This window comes from Hemibagrus wyckioides, linkage group LG09, assembly GCF_019097595.1.
Source record: "Hemibagrus wyckioides isolate EC202008001 linkage group LG09, SWU_Hwy_1.0, whole genome shotgun sequence".
NCBI classification, from domain to species: domain Eukaryota; kingdom Metazoa; phylum Chordata; class Actinopteri; order Siluriformes; family Bagridae; genus Hemibagrus; species Hemibagrus wyckioides.
The window spans coordinates 9,525,464-9,544,517 of record NC_080718.1 but is presented as its reverse complement, the minus strand read 5'-3'; the positions used below and the strand labels follow the sequence as shown (position 1 = coordinate 9,544,517).

Genomic DNA, 19,054 nt, shown 5'->3' with positions numbered 1-19,054 from the left:
GGAAAAAAGCTTTGAATTGTTTCCAGATTGGAAGAATACCATGGCAGCTGAGGCAGCAGGTCCCTTTGGTCCTGGTTGGTGTCTGGCAGAGGGCAGGGGGGCATACTTCTGTGTCACATAGCACTCGGCCTTGCCTGCAGGTACAGCGAGTGCATTCATCCAGGTTCCAAGTATCACCTTCCACATAAAGCTCGTCTCCAGGAGCTTGGCAAACCACCATGTCCATTCCCCCAGGATACCCGCTGCCTAACTCCTCTGAATCAAACCCAGAGAATTTAATAGTGTTTAGTTAACAATAAATATTTAATTATGTTGTCCTTAAAAAAGTTAATAAAGCACATTACAGAGTGAGATCTACTCTTAATTATTGCCAGGTATTGTTAAAGTAAATGGGTTGTGTTAATTCATTTCGACTCTTGGCATTCTTTGCCTTTTTCCAGCCTAACCATTTTTTTGCCAGGCATTTTTGAAACTTTCCTCAGACACATTCTTGCAGACAGGAACAGTCTCCAGCGTCTAGCAAGATGCCTCAAAAAGTCGCACGGTGAGAATAAAATAAAGTGCTTTACATGTGCTAGGTAGCATTTTGGTATTTTGGCAGTGGGAGGTGATATTGAAGTTTGGTTAAGGGCAGGTGAGAGATGTTTGGATTTGGTGGGGTTCATTCCAATACTTTCTGGTCAGTTAGTTGCCCATAGTGGCTGGCATAGTTTCTAGGTGTGGCGTGTTTGCTTTCTGATTCACTATTTTGCTCACTGTAGAAAAATATAAGGCAATGGAGAATTAGGTATAAAACATGTATGAACACATTTGGGACCTTATTAAAGCTAAAAGTAGCTCATAACTAGCTGATTTAGAAAACACCTCACCTAACGTCGAACAGTAAAAGTCATTCAGATGGCACATCTAACCATTTCCTATATTGTATCACAGCATCATGATTACCCAGTAGAGTATAATCACTTAATACAGCCGTGTGAATTAGTAAATCTAGTAAATTACAGTCCAAAAGTCTATAAAAATTAGAAAAATTATTTTTGTTAATTTAAAAATGGAAATAAACAGGTTTCAGAATTTTGAAAATTCTTAAACAATAAAAAAGGGAAATGTGCAACATCTTAACTATTCAGTATTAATTTTCATTTCAAAAATGCAAATTTGCTTACATTAATAAAGTATATTAGAAATTGTTCAAGAACTTTAATGTTGATCTGCGTACCTTCAGTCATTCAAAATTCATTCAGAAAATTAGTTACTTCAGTCATATAATAATATATATATTTTTTAAAAACCCTGAAAACTTGCCACTTCCCAGTCTGCATGAAAAAAGTAAATTGCAACAAACACAAACCAGAAAATTGTCTGAAGTTACATGAAAAGATGATACCGGACGTTGAAAGCCATGTCCACATATCCCTATTACACAGGAAGTTGCCAACATTTAGCAGGGATACAGCCTAAAATAGTTCGGCTAGAGATCAACTGACAATGGCCTTGTAACCTTACTCTAATATAAATTAGTTATGGCAAAAAAAAGTCATCTTTGGAACTTGGTATACTGTTTACATTTGGTTTTACAGCAACAGGGGATCACACAGACAACAGACAACAATGCAGACTGTTCATTCACGTCACTGTTCAAACACCGTACACTTTTTTTCCGTCGTCTTTCATTTTAAATGTAAGCAAATTTGTCTTAGTGATCACTACTGAGTACTGTACAAAAGGGAGTCTCATCCTTTCCCTTGAAGCATGTCTTCAGACTTACATACCAATAGAATTGATTTTATTTTATCCTAAGGTTTTAAACTTGTAGAGTTTGTGCCTGTTTCAGTGATTCTAAATACCAAATACTGGAATTCTACTTTTCACTTTAAGGATAATCTAATTTGTAAAGAAAATCTTGAATGCCAAACAGAAGCATTTTCATTAATGGTCTCAGACTTTTGGATCTCACTGTACATACCCCGTTACATACAATTTTTATGTATAAAATCAGCAACATTTTTATTTACAGTAATTTGGGAGTTACCACGGCAACAAGTAATTCAGAAACGTTCAGTACTAGCTTTTTTTAGAGAACTCTTAGTGATTTTTTTTTTTTATCCAAACCCTGAAGGACACACTCAATTACACTGCTAGGACAGCCACTGTGACAGCCAAATAAAATAGTTATGTTAAGGACAGGAAGGCAGAAATGCTTGCAATAACTTGTAATACCAATAGATAGCTTTTTCTTTTGCTTTCAGGCAAACCATCAAATTTCAAGAACTGACACGAAATTGGTGTGTGTTCAGCTCCAAACTCCACTAAATCCAGCATTACGCTAATAAATCATTCTACAGTGAAAGTGCCAACCTTTTGCACTGGTTTGTACGTACCCTCACAGCTGGGACAGCACTGGTGTGACCTGAGCACTGGGTTTGTACAGCTGGGTGCTGGGCAGGAGATAAGGACACACATCTCACGTCCAGCGTGGCAGTAACAGTCCCTGCAGCCATCATGCCAGCTCTCACCCTCTTCAAACTGCTGGCCATTCGCAGTCAGACAGTGGCTGCTCACTGGTGTAGAAGCGGTAGTGCTAACACCACGCTCACTCTCTGAAGAGAAAATACACATATTTTCCTTGTTTATTTTTCATTTTTAATATTTTAGGCGGATGTATTTCTGCCATGAGCTGCTTACAAGAACACTTAATTCTTGCTCTATTCAACTTTCTGTGTTGCCGCTGAGAAACAAATGAATTCAGTGTGTGGTTTTTTTTTTTTTGCAAATAATTACACACTTTAAATTTGACCCAAACTACGTGCTACATTTTTACATCCACTGAAAGAACACATACTTTGAGAATTTGCACACGAGGTGCCATGTAAACCAAGTCCCAGGCCCGGACATGCGTTTGTTTGTTTCATTTCCTAGAATAGTCATTTATTTATTAACAGGAAGAAAGGAGAGGGAACTGATCCAGATGTTTGAAGATAGCCACACTGTGTTCTACAGTTTTAAGTCTACACTTAAAAGAAAACACTGGGAAAAATGGACATCCTGAAGTGAAGCATTTAAGAAATTAATTCATAAGAATAAATCACCTCAAGCTGGCACTGTTAAAGGTGCTTTCTATCAAATTTTTCATGAACACTGAACTGATTCCGTTCATTCATTTAGTTGAAACACACACACAGACACACACAAAGGACACTTTAATGGTGTTTGCTGAAAAGAACCATCGTTCCAGTCCAGAGCTCAATTTGTCACTGAGGAATTGGAAGGATGTGAAAGATTGAAAGTTTTCTAAGTGCACTTTGAAAGACAATATTCATCTCTCTATCGTACCTGCCACTACGATGCAAATCAATTATACATTACAAGACTTAATTCAAATGTACACACTATGCTTACACAATATCGTAACCAGGAAATGACTATTTGCTGTGTTATGGCTATCAGCATAACCCATGTGCATTAACACACTCAAATTACCGTACTGATTTTTGCTTCATTTAATTTCAATTGATATTTAGGAATCATGCATTAATATCTAACAGATGGATCAGAATTTAAAATAGCTTCAGAGGGACTACAGAATGCTCTCTACATTAAACCTGTATGTAATGTATGTAACTTGAGTCAGAAATTTCAGTCAGACTTAATAATAACATGCATCAGGGAGCTTTCCTTACGTTTCAGCATGCTTGATGTCAAGTATTCCTTCAACATTTTCTAATAACACTTGGCCCTCACTCACCTTTACAGAGGCAAATGTTGCAGCCTTTTCTGTTCTGCTTATAGCCGTCACTGCACTGCTTGTCACATGTGAAGGGGGGGCACTTAATGCAGCGACACATCTCACAGCCATGTTTATTTCTCCTGTGGAAATACAATCACACAAGGTAGGAAGCTAGCATTAGTCACCAGTTTGCCTGGTCCTCATAAATAAAAGACAGTTGCTTATGTAAATATTCTGGACGCATTGGCATAAGTGAGCCTTCCCTAATACATATTTTCTATTTCTTGTTCTGAATGAATTTTCTAAGTATAAATACAAGAGAAATAAATACAAGATATGAACAGGATACCCATTATTGCTTTTTAAAGAAAGATAGCAACAAAGGTTCACAGAGCATCTGGTTGAGACTAGAGGTGTGCACATCTGGACTGAGGTTCCGTGGGATGCAACAAAATAAGTCACGCAAGAGGGACGATTTTGCTTTCCTGCAGTCAATACAAACAACGCGAGGCAAACAAAGACCATATCCATTAACATGAACATACTGCATTCATTCAGTTAACTGCCTGTTCTGGGTGAGGATGGTTTAAATTAGATTTCTAGTTTGTTTATATTTTGAGAATCAGAACCAAGTACATTAATTAGAAATTATTGTAGGCAGATACAAACAAAAACTTTTTTTTTTCACTTAAATTGAAAGCAGTTATGAACTTGAGGGATGTAGCTAAGCTTTGAGGAACCTCTGTCAGAGCTTACACTGCTGGCATTTCTACCTTTGAGTTTTTCCCCCAGTGTTTACCATTTTTTCTCACGTAGCATAATGGTAGGGTTTTATACATTTAAATAAATAAATGAAAACAAAATCTGAACACATGAAATACACTCCTGCATTACATCCCCCTCTCTGAGGTTTAGTCTTTAGTTGCCTTTCATCACAAAAACACTCACTTGTTTTTTATCTCACTTGACCCCTGCAAGCTAAAAATCCTAAATTGCCAGCAGGTGTGTTATCTAGCAAGCTCAAGTGATCAAATGTAACTGAGTACCACTAGGATACCATGCCAACAATGAACCAACTGGTCATGGCAGTCCTCAGGCAACAATGTAAAATCTCACACTGAGGTTAGAATTATAGAAATATAATGATGCTCACATAGTACAAGTACATATATAAAATGTTCACAACTTCAACCATTCTTATTGCTCCTTCCTTTAAGAGTCAACAGCTTCTAAGCTATCTGTGTATATGTGTATATGAGCATACAAGTCAACAACACAACGCCCTCTTGCCCAGCTGCTAATTATAAAAGGTACACTGGAAAGACCACGAAGCCAGATGGTCAAGCCCGGAAACACCAGGGCATATGGTTCTGCTTTCTTCCCTACTATATTACTTCTCTTTGAAGAGTCCAGATAAAAGCAGTACCCCAAATTTTGCAAGATCCATGTGGTGCACACACAATTCCATCACTAACAAAGCACACACAAAGTCTCTGCAGTTCCCTTAACTATACCACACATGGATTTCTTACAGGTTCAGATAAGAAAATGTGTGTTCTGGTGTGTAAAAGAAACACACCCCTTAGATGCAGTTACATTTTTTGTGTGTGTCTGACATGATTCCATATATGATCCTAACAAATCTGCCTCCCATTTGATTCATTCAGCTATCAATTTTCTGAAATGCTTATTCTATGCAGAGATGAGGGGAGCCTGGAGTCTATCCCAGGGGACTCGGGGCACAACCCTGGACAAAGTGCCAGTCCATCACAGGGCACAATTGCACACACACTCATTCACACAGTACAGACAATTTAGAGATGTCAATCCACCTGCAACAAATCACTGAACTGGCAGAGGAAACTGGAGTACTCAGAGGATACCCCCGAAGCACAGGGAGAACATTCATTTCTTTTAATACATTGCTCACTGATTCCTTAAATCCTTTAGACTAGCTTAAATATCTGTTGCCTCCCCACATTCATGATTATCACCTATTTGTACGCTATATACAGGTTGGTAGAGTAGCAGTGAGTTTATGCTCATTTGCTGAAACTGCAATAATTTGTGTATTAAGTCAGTGGACAGTGGAAATTCACGGAGTACAAACACAGAAACGTCCTGTGACCTTTCGAAATGGGCTTTGTTTAAAGTTGGGCTGTGGAATTTCACCAAGGACTATTGCTGGCTCGACAAATTCCATCGTGCCTTTTCTAATGGCCCTGTTACAGCCTGTCAGATCAGATGATATTTTAGTTTCACTGAGAAGGGGAAACGATTTAAGTCCCCTATTGTTTAGAGCCCCGGGGTACTGCACTGTGCCAAATGATTAGTTCAAACAACTTGCCCTATGCACATTGTGATGCACACTAGGCCTAACATTTTTCAATTGAACCATACTGTCAAAGTCATGCTACTGAGGCTCTTCTTCCCAGAAAGCAGAAGATTGTGGGTCTAATTCAATGCTTAGGTACATAAGGTTCTGTTAAGTCAATTGCAAGTGTATTCTGTGCCAAATGGTAAGCAGCCATAGTTTAGGTTTTTTAATGTGATTTGGTATCTGGGCCAAAAATGACCCAAATGCAAGCAATACTCACAAGTGGCCAGCTGTAAGCTTTGCACATGGTCCGCTCAAGGATGAATTATGGCTTTGTTTTAGCAGTTTGATTCAGATTTTGGGGTTCATGGTGGTACGTGGGCTAAATGAAGCATTAAGCGTGAGCCAGCACTGGACCATTTCTCATTTGCTATCAGCATGCAACATGCAGCTGAAGCCCTAATGACCTTCCAGTGCCCATTTTCTGAATTGTTGGGCAAAAGAATTACTTCCAAGAATTACTTTTTTATAGCATGCATTTCCAAGTACTTGTGGTCTCATTTATCATTTTTGGAGAAGTCACTGAAGCATCAAACGTATGAAACAACAAATATATTCAAAGCAGAGCCTTGTCTCTTCAATGGCCAGCATAAACATATAAGAGGGAGAGACAGCTGGACAGAAGGCTAAATGTACTTATTAAGGGATTCCCAGAAAACTGCCTCTCAGTGTGGGATGAAGCCTGTGCTTCCTGCTTGTATCTTCCCCTGAGACAGTTACTGGCACTCACTAAATATCCCATCATTCCCATCTCCAGAAGAGGACTTTCACTCAAGACACGAAGTTGTAATTCTAAGTATCAGTTGTTTTGAAACACAGAGACTCTTGATGAAATGAAGAAGCCTGGTTTAGAGGTGAGGATCTATGGGTAGTAGAGACTAGAGTTTTGTGAGCCAGAGATGGCAGGCACAAGGCAAAAATCCATGAGCCATCATGATTAAGAAACCTTAAAAGAAAGCAGACTCGAAGCAGAACCTGTCCTATTCGGAGTGCCAGAAAGTGGGATTATATGTACATCATTACAGTATACAGTTTTAAAAGAGTAAAGGTGAAACAGTACTAAGGGATTCAGGGGATTGCTCTCTGGTCAGACAACATGAGAAAGAAAGCTTGAGAGGAACCAGACTCATAAGGGAACCCATCCTCTTCTAGGTGACACCAGAGAGAGTGAGTCTAAATCATCTCTGTACTGCACATGCATACTAAAAAGTCATACAGAAATTAATGTGTTGAATGGCTGTTCAGTATGAGCACCAGGTTACAGCCCAACAAGATACAAGTCTATGTTGTCCAAGTAAAATCAATTCAATTCAGTTCAATTCAGTTTATTTGTATAACACGTTTAACAATGGACATTGTCTCAAAGAAGCTTTATAGAAGTAGATAGAAACAAAGTATATAAATTATAAATTTTAAAATTAAATTTACTATTTATCTCTAACACTTATCCATAATGAGCAAGCCTGAGGCGACGGTGGAAAGGAAAAACTCCCTGAGATGAAGTGAGAAAGAAACCTTGAGAGGAACCAGATTCAGAAGGGAACCCATCCTCATTTGGGTGACACTGGACAGTAAATAATGTCCTTTATTCAACAGTTTATAGTCATGTGGAATTATGCAACCAAGAGCTCCTGAGCAACTAATAGGTCAGCGTAATTTCTGAGTTCATTATAGATTTAACACTAATTCCTTTCCGAGCACAAAGCTGACCGATGCAACAGCAGTTAAAAAACCAATTAATACTGAAGGAAAGTGGTAGCTCAGTGGTTAAAGTGCTGGACTGTTATTTGAAAGGGTGTGAGTTTTGAGCAAGGCTCTTAACCCTTAACCCTCAACTGCTCAGTTGTATGAATGATATAAATGGCAGTTGTTTTGGATAAGGGTGATTGCAAAATGCTGGAATGTAAAAGTAAATGTAAAAGTAATACTTTGGCATACATTGTGGAATCTTTAGGGTATGCCTGTGGGACCATACCCAGGAGAAGTGATCTTACAAGTGTCATTTGGTCAGATGTAGGTGAAAAACATTTCAAACAATTTGAGGTATCAGTAAACTTACACATAGCCGTATGGGCAAGTCTTTCTGCAGTTCAGAGGTCTACACTCAGAGGGTGTGTTGCACTCACATACTTCACAACCATAGTCATCCTTCTTATATCCCATGGGACACTGCTCGTTGCAGTAGCTGGACAGTTTAGGGCAAGAGTTGTCTGGAAAAAAAAACAGCACTTAATCAAATCTTATATGATAAGCTGACCGGATAATCAGATGTGTCATATCTGCCTAAAGCAGTGTCTGACTATACATTCAATGAAAGTAAATTAGCACAAAACCTATGTATGATCAATTGTTGTTAGACTCTAAGGATGCCTTCATGTGCTTCGTGTCTAAGCAGAACACAATACATCACTCATGATCTATGATGATAACTATAGGGTGCACTGGGCCAAATCTGTGCGTGACTTGTTCGAAGAGCATGACGAAACACTACGTGTTGACTCGCTTGCAAAATCCTGACACCAATTCCAGTGAAAACTTGTGGGATTATTTGGAATGGCAGATAAAAAAACAAATAGGAACCCACAAACTCAGAAAAGTAGGTTCAAGACACATGTGATTCTGCCATGCATGGGGGAGGAGTAACCAAGTAATATTAGAAATCTATAAATATTAGAATATCTAAAGAAATTAGATGAAATTATATCTCTTTTGTCCAGGGAGATTGTATGTAAGTAAATAGGTTGTCCTGAGCATTGTCCTATAGAGTGTGGTATATACTTTTTGAAAAATTGTACATGCAGAACATCTGCTTTTTTAAAAGTAGACCATTAACAATGTTCTCTATGCTGTCAGGCATAGGTATTAGGGGGAACATCTCAGACACTTTTATTGTGTACATGAGTGCATTCCTGCATTTATGGACTCTATCTTACACATGTATCTAAGTTTTCTGGTTACTGAAATTAGAAAATTTACTGTGGATATGTACTCCATATAACTACACTGTATGGTCAAATGTTTGTAGACACCTGACTATAAATCTCATACATCCTGTTTGATCATTCCTTTCCGGATTTATTTCACCTTTACTCTTATATTAACCTCCACTCTTCTGGGAAGGCTTTGCAATAGATCCTTGAGTGTTGCTGTGGGGATTTGTGCTCATTCAGCTACAACAGAATTAGTGAGGTGAAGCACTGATGTTGGGTGAGGAGGTCTGGGGTACAATCAGCCTTCAGTCATCCCAAAGGTGTTCAGTGAGGTTGAGGTCAAGGCTCTGTGCAGGACACTAAAACTTCTTATACTCAAACCATGTCTTCATGAACCTTGCTTTGTGCAGGAACATGGTTGGGCTTCTTAGATCCAGTGAAAGGATATCCTTAATGCAAAAGCATATAAAGTCATCTTATACAATTGTGTGCTACAACTTTGTTGCACAGTTTGGGAAACAGCCTCTTGTGAGAGTGATTGTCAGAAGTCCACATACTTTAGCCATTTAATATATACAATGACTTCAAAGTAGAGATCAGACCATGCATATGATTTAATAAAGAAAGCCTAGGTGGCATGTGGAAGGACAGGTGTTTACTTACTGGTTAGACACTGGCAGAGAAGACAGCCATTGTGGTCCTGCTCAAAGCCAAAAAGACATTCATGTCCTGACAGAGAGCAGTTTTCAAGTGGGGGACACAGTAATGGGCTCACAGTCTCATATGAAGGCTCTGAAAGATCATGAAAAAACACTTACTCATGCTTCTATACTAAAAGACCTTTGCATTCAGTACACATTTAAAAGCATTTAACAGACATTCAAGACATATCTAAACACACATAAAATAAAGAACAAGTCTTTTACTCAGGCTTCCATTTTACATAGTTGACCAGCTGAATCTGGAAGAAATGACCATTATAATGGTGCAGTGTCACTGTAAAAGTGAAAACCAACATTCTGTTTCCAGATTAAACGTCCAAGGTACTGGCTCTAAATGCAGAAAAGCTTATGTACCTTTTTAGACTCTAAAAACTTTCCATGTTGGCTACCAAACTGGTAGCTGTCTGTCAAATAAATTCTAAACCAGACATGAACTTGAAATGATTTTTAAGACTGTCCAATAAAATCATTGTGCCAAATGCTGCGCTCATGTTTACCAGTGCCAAAACAGAACCATAGACAGTGTTGATTCTTTACTTAGAAGCTTCCTGACACCTGACTGATTGTTATTCCTACGTACTGAATAAAGAGAACAAAATTGTTGGATGACATGCTTATTCAAAATCTGAGACAGCAGGCGATCTGGAGATAACTGGAAAGATGGAAAAGAGTGTTGAGTGTTCTAAAAATAAACTTGGATACATAGCCCAAGCTGAGTGATAAATTTATTACGTAATTTCGGTATCTAATTTAGAGGTTCTGATATAGTAAAATTGTTTCTGTGTATGCCAGTACTCACATTTCTACTTATAGTAGTGTTGCTGGTAGTGAAGCTATATGTAACTGCACTCTTTTTAAACTGCACTCCGCCAATTTTGCCATTTCCAGGCAGCAGCACTTATCATAGACTCAGCTGTCTGTTGAATGTGAATGACTTTCCAAACGTCAATTCTGTGATAAGGTTCATGGTTAAATGCTAACATCACTGGCAGCAGCCCTCTGCAGGTTTTAGTGATTACAGATAAATGCAGATGCGATTATCTCACAGTGATTCTCCTTATCTGGAAACTTTGAGGAATGAACCAGCCACTCATAGTAGTTCAGATTTTTTACAGTCGTCTCTCCCCCTAAACTACTGACATCACATCTGTTGGTATTTATATGATGTCAAAATGAGACCCTCAGCTTGAGGGGTGGTTTCTGTGGGCAGTGCTCGCTGTGATGGCACGTGTGTAACCCACTAATGCCTCTCCATGCTGGCAGACAGAGAACCAAAAAGAGCTGTAACTAATTATGTTCACTTAGAACAATATTCTCCTGTTAAAGAAGGCAGGTTGGGTTCCATTTGGAAGGTTCGACCTATAAAGAGCAAAGCTTGTGCAGTCTTAGGAATGCCTGCAAGCGTGTTTTAATGAGTTGTGAGGAGAAACATGCATGCTGGTGCCACTGGATCACTACCACGTTATAGAAAGGTGAGACATTACACATACAGTTACCTTAAAAGGATTACACTGCTCTTTTGTTCACTCGTCTTAAACAGAGCTACACAGAGACATCATGAGCTACATGAAGATCTGACTTATTTGCATGCTTATATTAACTGTTCATGCCAAATGTAGTGCCAGCTGTTCCTAACACTCTCTACGCCAGAAGTCTGGAAGGCTGGAAATGTGACAGTGGGATATTGCATACAGAAGAAAACCTTCTCCAATTTTCATTGCATGTGTAAGTGCATCAGTCAAACTTCTTATACAAAAAAAAAAAAAAAAAAAAAAAAGAACTTTCTCAGACTGTAAAAAAACAATAATCATGACAAATGGTTCTTTTCAGGAATATAATTTTGGCTTAAAATTTGAGAGCTCATTGAATGCAAATGAAAATGAAGACGGGTCACAAATTTTACTGGCAGCACCTTTAACAAGAATGCACAAATCAATGTAAACTAGCTAGCCAGTTAGCTAATGTGCTAAAAGTGAGTGTGGCTTTTTCGGGGTCTATTTCCTCTAATGGGGCAAAAATAAAGAGAACATTTCAGCCATCTTGTGTTCCTAAATGCCACTCATTTAATATTACTTTTTGTGTTTGTTTATAGGACTTTTGTATAAATGCAAAATACTTCTAAAAACCCTGAAATTATTTTTACTTTCCACATAAAATCACAGCAAACACATCATTTCACTATTTACTTTTACGACCAAGCTGCTGTGTTATGTGCTGTAAAGAGGTGCAATTTGCAATATTTTTCACACACCTCTCAAAATGCTGCTATGTATAAAAAGAGACACCTAATAAATGCCTTGGAGTCTGAACAAACAGTGGTAGAGCCAGGAGACAGAGTGGTGAGTAGCAGACGTGTAAAAATAAAATATGCTTGTATGCTTGTAGAGGAGAAGAGAGAAAACATGAGAATAGGTAAAGAGAAAGAGTACAAAGACATGAGGCAAGAACTGGGCCAAAAAATATGCTGACTGCCTAATTCACTAGTTTTTTTTTTTAAATCATTTAAATCATTCTCATTGTCATTTGAATGAATCAATAAATCTTTGGTTGTTTTGTCAAAGTTCACTAAATTATAAAACACACCTCTGTATATATCTTCTTCAAATGACACTTTTTTCAAGAGTGTGTGTTACTCATTAATCAAACACTATTCTTGTAACGGGACACATTTAACTCAATCGTGACCATATCTTCAACTATGATTTATTACCTGTGAAACACTAACATTTTTAAGCCCAACATATGGCAAGACTCCTTATTTTATTACACATCGACGCCATCCTCATTTCACATGAGCAAAACCAAGTACAGCTGAAATTGAGGCCATTTGTGGTGCTTTGGGACAAAGTCCAATTCCACATTTCCCACAATTTCTAATGATGATGATTCCAACATTTTCTTCTGTTCTAAATCCTGCTCTTTACTTCTCTTCCTAGAGACGTGCATATATGGAAGAATATGACAGAGGAACAAGTATGCTAGGCTGTGTTTTACCTGTATAACTGCTTAAAAAAATCTATGCTATTGATTAAATCTATCTATCTATCCATCCATCCATCCATCTATCTATCTATCTGGCCAAACCATCCACTTTAACATGAAACCATTTTCTTGTCCTAAAAGATATTTGACTCACATTAGGGAACAACTTTATTCTCTAGTAATAATAATTACTGATGCTGTGGTGTGATACAGAAGGCTATTAACACCTTGAAGTTGATTATTTTCCTACTACAGCACATGTAGGAATGTTTTACTCCTTTTCTCCCACAGCACTATTCTTAAAATGTATATATAAAAAGAATGAAACATTCTATTTCTATTTTTACTATTTTTCCATCAATAGCTACATTTTCACATGTTGTGGAAGGTCCTAGTGGCATTTACATTATAGCAATTATAAACAGTTGTTCCCACACCAGGCTTTATTTTATTACTAATGCAAAAAAGTCAAGATATCCACAAAGAAACCACAAACCTCTCAATCCTAAAGACTTTCTCATGACTGTTACAAAATACTGACACTTTAAAAATACCACCTGATCAATGATTACACACAATTCTTAAATCTGTTTGTTGCCAAATTCTTAAATCTGTTTAATCACCTATCCTGTGTTGGTTGTTACTATACAAATGATAATACAATGCTTCTGACCAATCAGAATAATAAAAAAAAATCATCAGCTCTGTGATATGTCTATAATGTGTATTTATAATGTTATCTGAAAAGAAAACATTTTATTTTGCAGTGGAAGTCGGTTCTCCACAATTAAGCATGCAGTTTGACTGGTAAGAACACGTTCTCACTGGCTGTGTGTGGTCATGCAACTGCTATGCGCCAGCAGTCTTTTAAAATGTGTAAATAGTTAGCATACTTAGCTTGGCTTAATGATTAGGTGTTGAGACATTTTTCCTCACTGCAGGAAGTGGGAGAAAGTGTGTTTGCATTTGGGAATTTTGGTTAGACTGAGTGTTAACATTAAAGTGTGTGTGTGTGTATATCTAAATGAAAGTGACCTAAGAACTGTTTTTATGTGCCAGTGTGTGTGTGCGTGCATGCGTGTGTGTGTGTGTGTGTGTGTCCCTACCCTCACAGAAAGGGCAGCACTCTCCAGGGATCTTGACAGGGTTATGGCAGCTCTGTTTGCACACCATGGCAGTGCAGTGTGTCTCGCCATCCACACACTGGCAGAACGTGCAATCATCCTCTTTCCACTGTTCCTCGTGTTGCCGCAGCTTATGGTTCTGCCAGCAGATGGCCTTGGTGCTGTCTGCTGATAACAGCTCCACACCTTTAGACGAGAGAGAGAGAGAGAGAGAGAGAGAGAGAGAGAGAGGGAGGGTGAGAGAGAGTTTGAAAGTTTCTCTCTCAATTTTAGAAGTCAAATTGCACTGAAAAACAATTAAAAAAGCATGCTTCCATTCCAACACTGGAATGTGTGGAACCTGGGATCTATACCAGGGACCTGGGGAACAAGGTGGCAGACGCCCTTATGGCAGGGAACAAACAGACACACACACACAACCACACACATTCACATGCTAAAGACAATTTAGAGATGCCAGTCTGCCTACAATATATAATACATTAGTGCTAAACTGCTCGTACTGGCCCCTTTTTGGGAAAACATCAGGATAGCTATTTGCCCTTTGATCCTAAATAAAATAAAACGTATTTTTAACACTGCCAGTAGACTGGATCATTCTGAATATACTTGACTTTAAATGTGACACTGTTACGTGATATTCAAGACAGTATATGAATTTCTGCCTTGCTAGATCTGCTCCAGTTAATTGTATGTGCCATTATAGTGAAATGGAAGCATAGAGGAGCAGCTCGGCCACAAAGCAGTAGATCACGCAAACTCACAGAGCGAGGCCGCCAAGTGCTCAAGTGCATATCGTATGAAAATCCTACCCTCTGTTGCATCACTCACTACAGAGTCCTGCCTCTGGAAGCAACATCAGCATTTTGCAGTGCTTTGGGAGCTTCATGAAATGGGTTTCCATGGCTGAACAGATGCACACAAGCCTACGGTCATTATGTGCAATGACAAGCATCAACTGGAGTGGTAAATCATGACACCAAAGGACTCGGGAAAAGTGGTCTCTTATGAATCACGCTTCATTATATGGCAGTCTGATGGATGAAGCTGGGTTTGATGGACACCAGGAGAACTCTCTTGAACCAGAATGCACAGAGCCAACAGTAAATTTCAGTGGTGCAGACTTCTGGTGAAGGGTAAAGTTAATGTTACAACAAAGACATTTTAGACTATTGTATGCTTCCAAATATGTGGCACCAGTTTGGAGGAAGACCCTTTCCTGTTTCAGCATGATAATAGTCCATAAATACATCATTTGATGAGTATAGTGTGGAGAACTCCAGTGGCCTGCACAGAGCCCTGACCTCAACCTCACTGAACACCTTGGGGTGAATTGGTATTGTAAATTGCACCCACGCCTTCTCTTCAAATCATATAAATGCTCTTTTACCAGAATGGGCCAAAATGCCCTAGACATACATTACAATCTGGTAGAAAGCCTTTTCATAAGATTGGAGGCTGTTATAGCCACAAAGGGGAGCCAACTCTATTATTATTGCCTATGGTTTTAAAATGGGATGTTGAAAAAGCTTGTGTTGGTGTGATGTCATGTGTCCACATACTTCTGCCCATATAGTATGTATCACGTACATATGTTTCAATTATTCAGTGTCCATTCCTGATCTGTGTCAGGGATTAATATATCCACTGAAACATTATTAGCTTGAGCTCTGACCCTTAACATCTCAAGTACCACATTTTAATCCTAAAGTAGGAAACAACATTTAACAGCATTATACCCACATTTACACCAGTGTTTGAAGCTAGTAACAGGCTGAAAACAGAGCCAAATGTTTAAGAGCTTCCCGAGCTTTCAGCATGTTCTGCTAACGGTTTACATACGGTCTGTTGGAAATGTGTAAGTAATGTTTCAGCGTTCCTAAAAGTGCAGGTAATTGCTTCTGGTACTGTTTGCAGTAAAGGTGCCTTGGTGGAAGTGTTGTGTTTAGTGGTTAAGAGTGTGTATTTTATACTTTAAAAGCAGAAGTCTGTTGTGTTTGTGTGCATGTGGATACAATTAAACTTAATGATTCATCCTTATTTTCCCTTTTCTTGATATCCTCCATCCATTGTGCTGAATTAAATAACACTTCAACCTCATTCAGGAATGATACATTCTAGGATTCTTTTTAAGATGACTACAGTATAGGCTAGTGATGGAAATTTGCTATAAATAGATTTGGGAAAAATAATACACAACAAATAAAATAAATAAATATGTTTCAGAAACATTAGTTCTGACCTAGCCAACAGCATGTTGAACCTGGCCAAGCATAACTGTTCACTCAGTTAACATAACCAATTTTCATCACAATCAACTACTTCCTTTTAACATACGAATTCTGAAAAGATTCTTATAGATGCACTTGCTATATAGCTTTTTTTTTAAAGGAATATGCATTAGGGGAATTAATGTCCCTGTTCTTTGTTCAGAAACTCAAAACGTAAGAGCTTGTACATGGCTTGTAGACTATGCATTAAAAATGATTTGTTATTTACAATCACTTTATTGAGAACATCTGCACATTTATGCAATTATCCAGCACGTTATGTGGCAGCAGTACAATTCATAAAATCCTTTAGTGCTTCAGGTTCCTGATCACATGAAACATAAATGAGGAAATAAATCTGATCCGAAAACCTTTTTATCTGTGACATGTTAATGCCAGCCGGAATGGTTTGAGTATTTTAGAAATTGTTCATGTCTTGTAGTGTTTCTACAGAACAGTCTTTAAAATTTATACAAAAACAAACAAAAACATCCAGTGTCAGAGGAGAAATGCCAGGCTGGTTCAGGTTAGTAGGAACGATGGTGAGAAGTAAGTTCTGCAAATCCTTCAGGTGAATTGGCTCACATTTACAACATTTGTCAGACACACTTTTCCAGAGTAACTTACATTTATCTAATTTATACAACTGGGGAGTTATACAACTGGTGGCTCAGTGGTAGGTTTCTCGTCTACCATGCGGAAGGCCTGGGTTCGAGTCCCAGCCAGTGCCCCCGTCCCAGCCAGTGCCCCCACCCCAGCCACTGGATGCAGTGCTGGTCCCAAGCCCAGATAAAATGGGAGGGTTGTGTCAGGAAGGGCATCCGATGTAAAACCTGTGCCAAGTTGTTGTGCGGACCAGTTGGTCCACTGTGGCGACCCCTCATTCATGTAGGGAGCAGCCGAAAGATCAACAACAATACAACTGGGGAGTTGAGGGTTAAATGCCTTGTTCAAGGGGCCAGCAGTGACAGCTTGGTGGTCCTGGGATTTGAACTCACAGTAGCCCAACTTAACCACAGAGCTGACACATATTTGGCCTCTTATTTCCAATTAAGTATCAGTAGGATGTCACAGCCTATCTAAGCACTGTCATTGACCACATGCATACCCTTCTCAGAATTTCAACACGTTAATGCACCATGCCACACAGCACAAGTCGTCTCACACTGGTCCTATGCACATGGCAAAGTTTGTTGTATTTTAATTCTACCTTCATTTGCTATCAGAATCATCTTAACTTCTGAAGTGGCCATTCTAAGTATGTCGTGTTCACATGTTTGTTGTCTGAAAAAAACATGAAACACGGATGACACCAGGTTCAATCACACATATTTCTTTTTAGCTAGCTTTTTATTCACATATATTTCTTTTTAGTCAGCTAGCTTGCTGATAATAATGGAATTTTGGTCGAAATACAAGCTACTTTTCTTGGTGTACACATTTACAACATGCTTAAATTGGATGCTGATATACATAAGTGAATTTGACCCTGAAACCTGCCATCCAGTACAGGAACTGTACTCTCATTTGCCATGGTGTGAGTTTAGGCCTCCTCTAATCTCAGAGAATCAATATTATTCCCCATTTCCCAGTTATAATTAAGTCTTGAGGGGTTATTCATGTGCAACTTCCTAGTAGAAAACTTGTATATTATTGTATTATTGAATATATTATATAATATACAGTATTAGTATGTGTTCACAATAAAACATTCCTAATAAAGCCAGTAAGTATATATTGGTAAAATCAGATATAAATCAGATATAAATCATTTATTTAGTTGAGGTAATACACAATAAACACTTAAGTCTGTTATGTAAATATATTGAGCATGAGCAGTTCATTACTTTAGAGCTAACAAGCATACTGATGTAAGTAAATAGCCCAGGACAGGGTGGTGTTTAGCTCTAAACAAGTTATTAACACACTACTTTAAAATATGTAATATATCTAGAAGATTTAATGAAATCATAAAGTATATAATAACTACCTTTAAAATACATCTTTTTGAACTCACCGTCACTAATAAGCTTGCTAGTATGAGCAAACATTTCTGTGGCAGAGAATGTAAAACTAGCTTGCTTTCATGAAGAGGTTCAACTCAGGTAAAGTTTAATTATTTTTCATCCACCTCACTAAAATGAGCATGGCTGCCACAAGACCAGACAATAAAACTTTATTCTAATCATCAACTGAGATTAAAGGAAATTCAATTCTGTCTGTTAAATTGCACAGATTTTTTTGGACTCTTAGTGTTGGTCTCATTAAAACCTTTCCACGGTGTAAACCAGTCCATAGCCGAACAGCCCTGAGATGAAAGCATTCCCTGCTTGTAGAGTGCTTTAAATTCCAGGTGGCTCTCTTGACTCTGACCTCCTATAACTGCTGCTCCAACCTCTGATGTCTGCTGAACTCAGAAACATTCTGACTGAGAGAAATACTAGTCCCTCATCTTTCTATGTGTCAGACACATATACTGCTAAGCTAGTCTTTCTTGCGCACACAGACTGAGATCTATAAATAAACTGCACTCAGTTGTTATCGTCTGTCATATTGTTCTGTTCTGACTACATTTTGTTTCATATGACTTCTTGATGTCACTGTTAATGGATTTAGCAACACTGAAGACAATATAGGTTAGCATCATATATGGTTTACTAATTGCTTTGGGAAGATTTTAATATAACTATATAATATATATTGTTTTATTGTAATAATAATATAATATATTAACATAAATAATATATTGTTATATTGTAATATATAACACTAATATAATATAACTCTCATCTTAAGTAATCAATCTCTCTTTTCTGTCTGATCACGGAACATCTGCATCATCATCACTCCTTTAACTACTAAAGGAATAAGTTGAAAAGCAACTTAGAAAGAAAAAAACAGATGCCATTTTCTTTTGATGTA

At 38.1% G+C, this 19,054-nt stretch overlaps 1 protein-coding gene across 4 annotated transcripts in view; it reads right to left on the bottom strand.

The window, feature by feature from the left end:
• The window catches only part of LOC131359110 (cysteine-rich motor neuron 1 protein-like), a 57,515-nt gene that overhangs the window by 8,096 nt on the left and 30,365 nt on the right, over positions 1 to 19,054 (bottom strand). For 3 of the 4 annotated variants that reach the window (XM_058398692.1, XM_058398690.1, XM_058398691.1), the window contains 6 exons: positions 13,845 to 14,048; positions 9,698 to 9,826; positions 8,164 to 8,314; positions 3,746 to 3,867; positions 2,382 to 2,600; positions 40 to 255 (listed from right to left, as the gene is read on the bottom strand). In XM_058398692.1, the coding sequence (XP_058254675.1) occupies positions 40 to 255; positions 2,382 to 2,600; positions 3,746 to 3,867; positions 8,164 to 8,314; positions 9,698 to 9,826; positions 13,845 to 14,048 (1,041 nt within the window). The remainder of the gene's footprint in view (positions 1 to 39; positions 256 to 2,381; positions 2,601 to 3,745; positions 3,868 to 8,163; positions 8,315 to 9,697; positions 9,827 to 13,844; positions 14,049 to 19,054) is intronic. The other variant, XM_058398693.1, reaches the window with a different exon arrangement.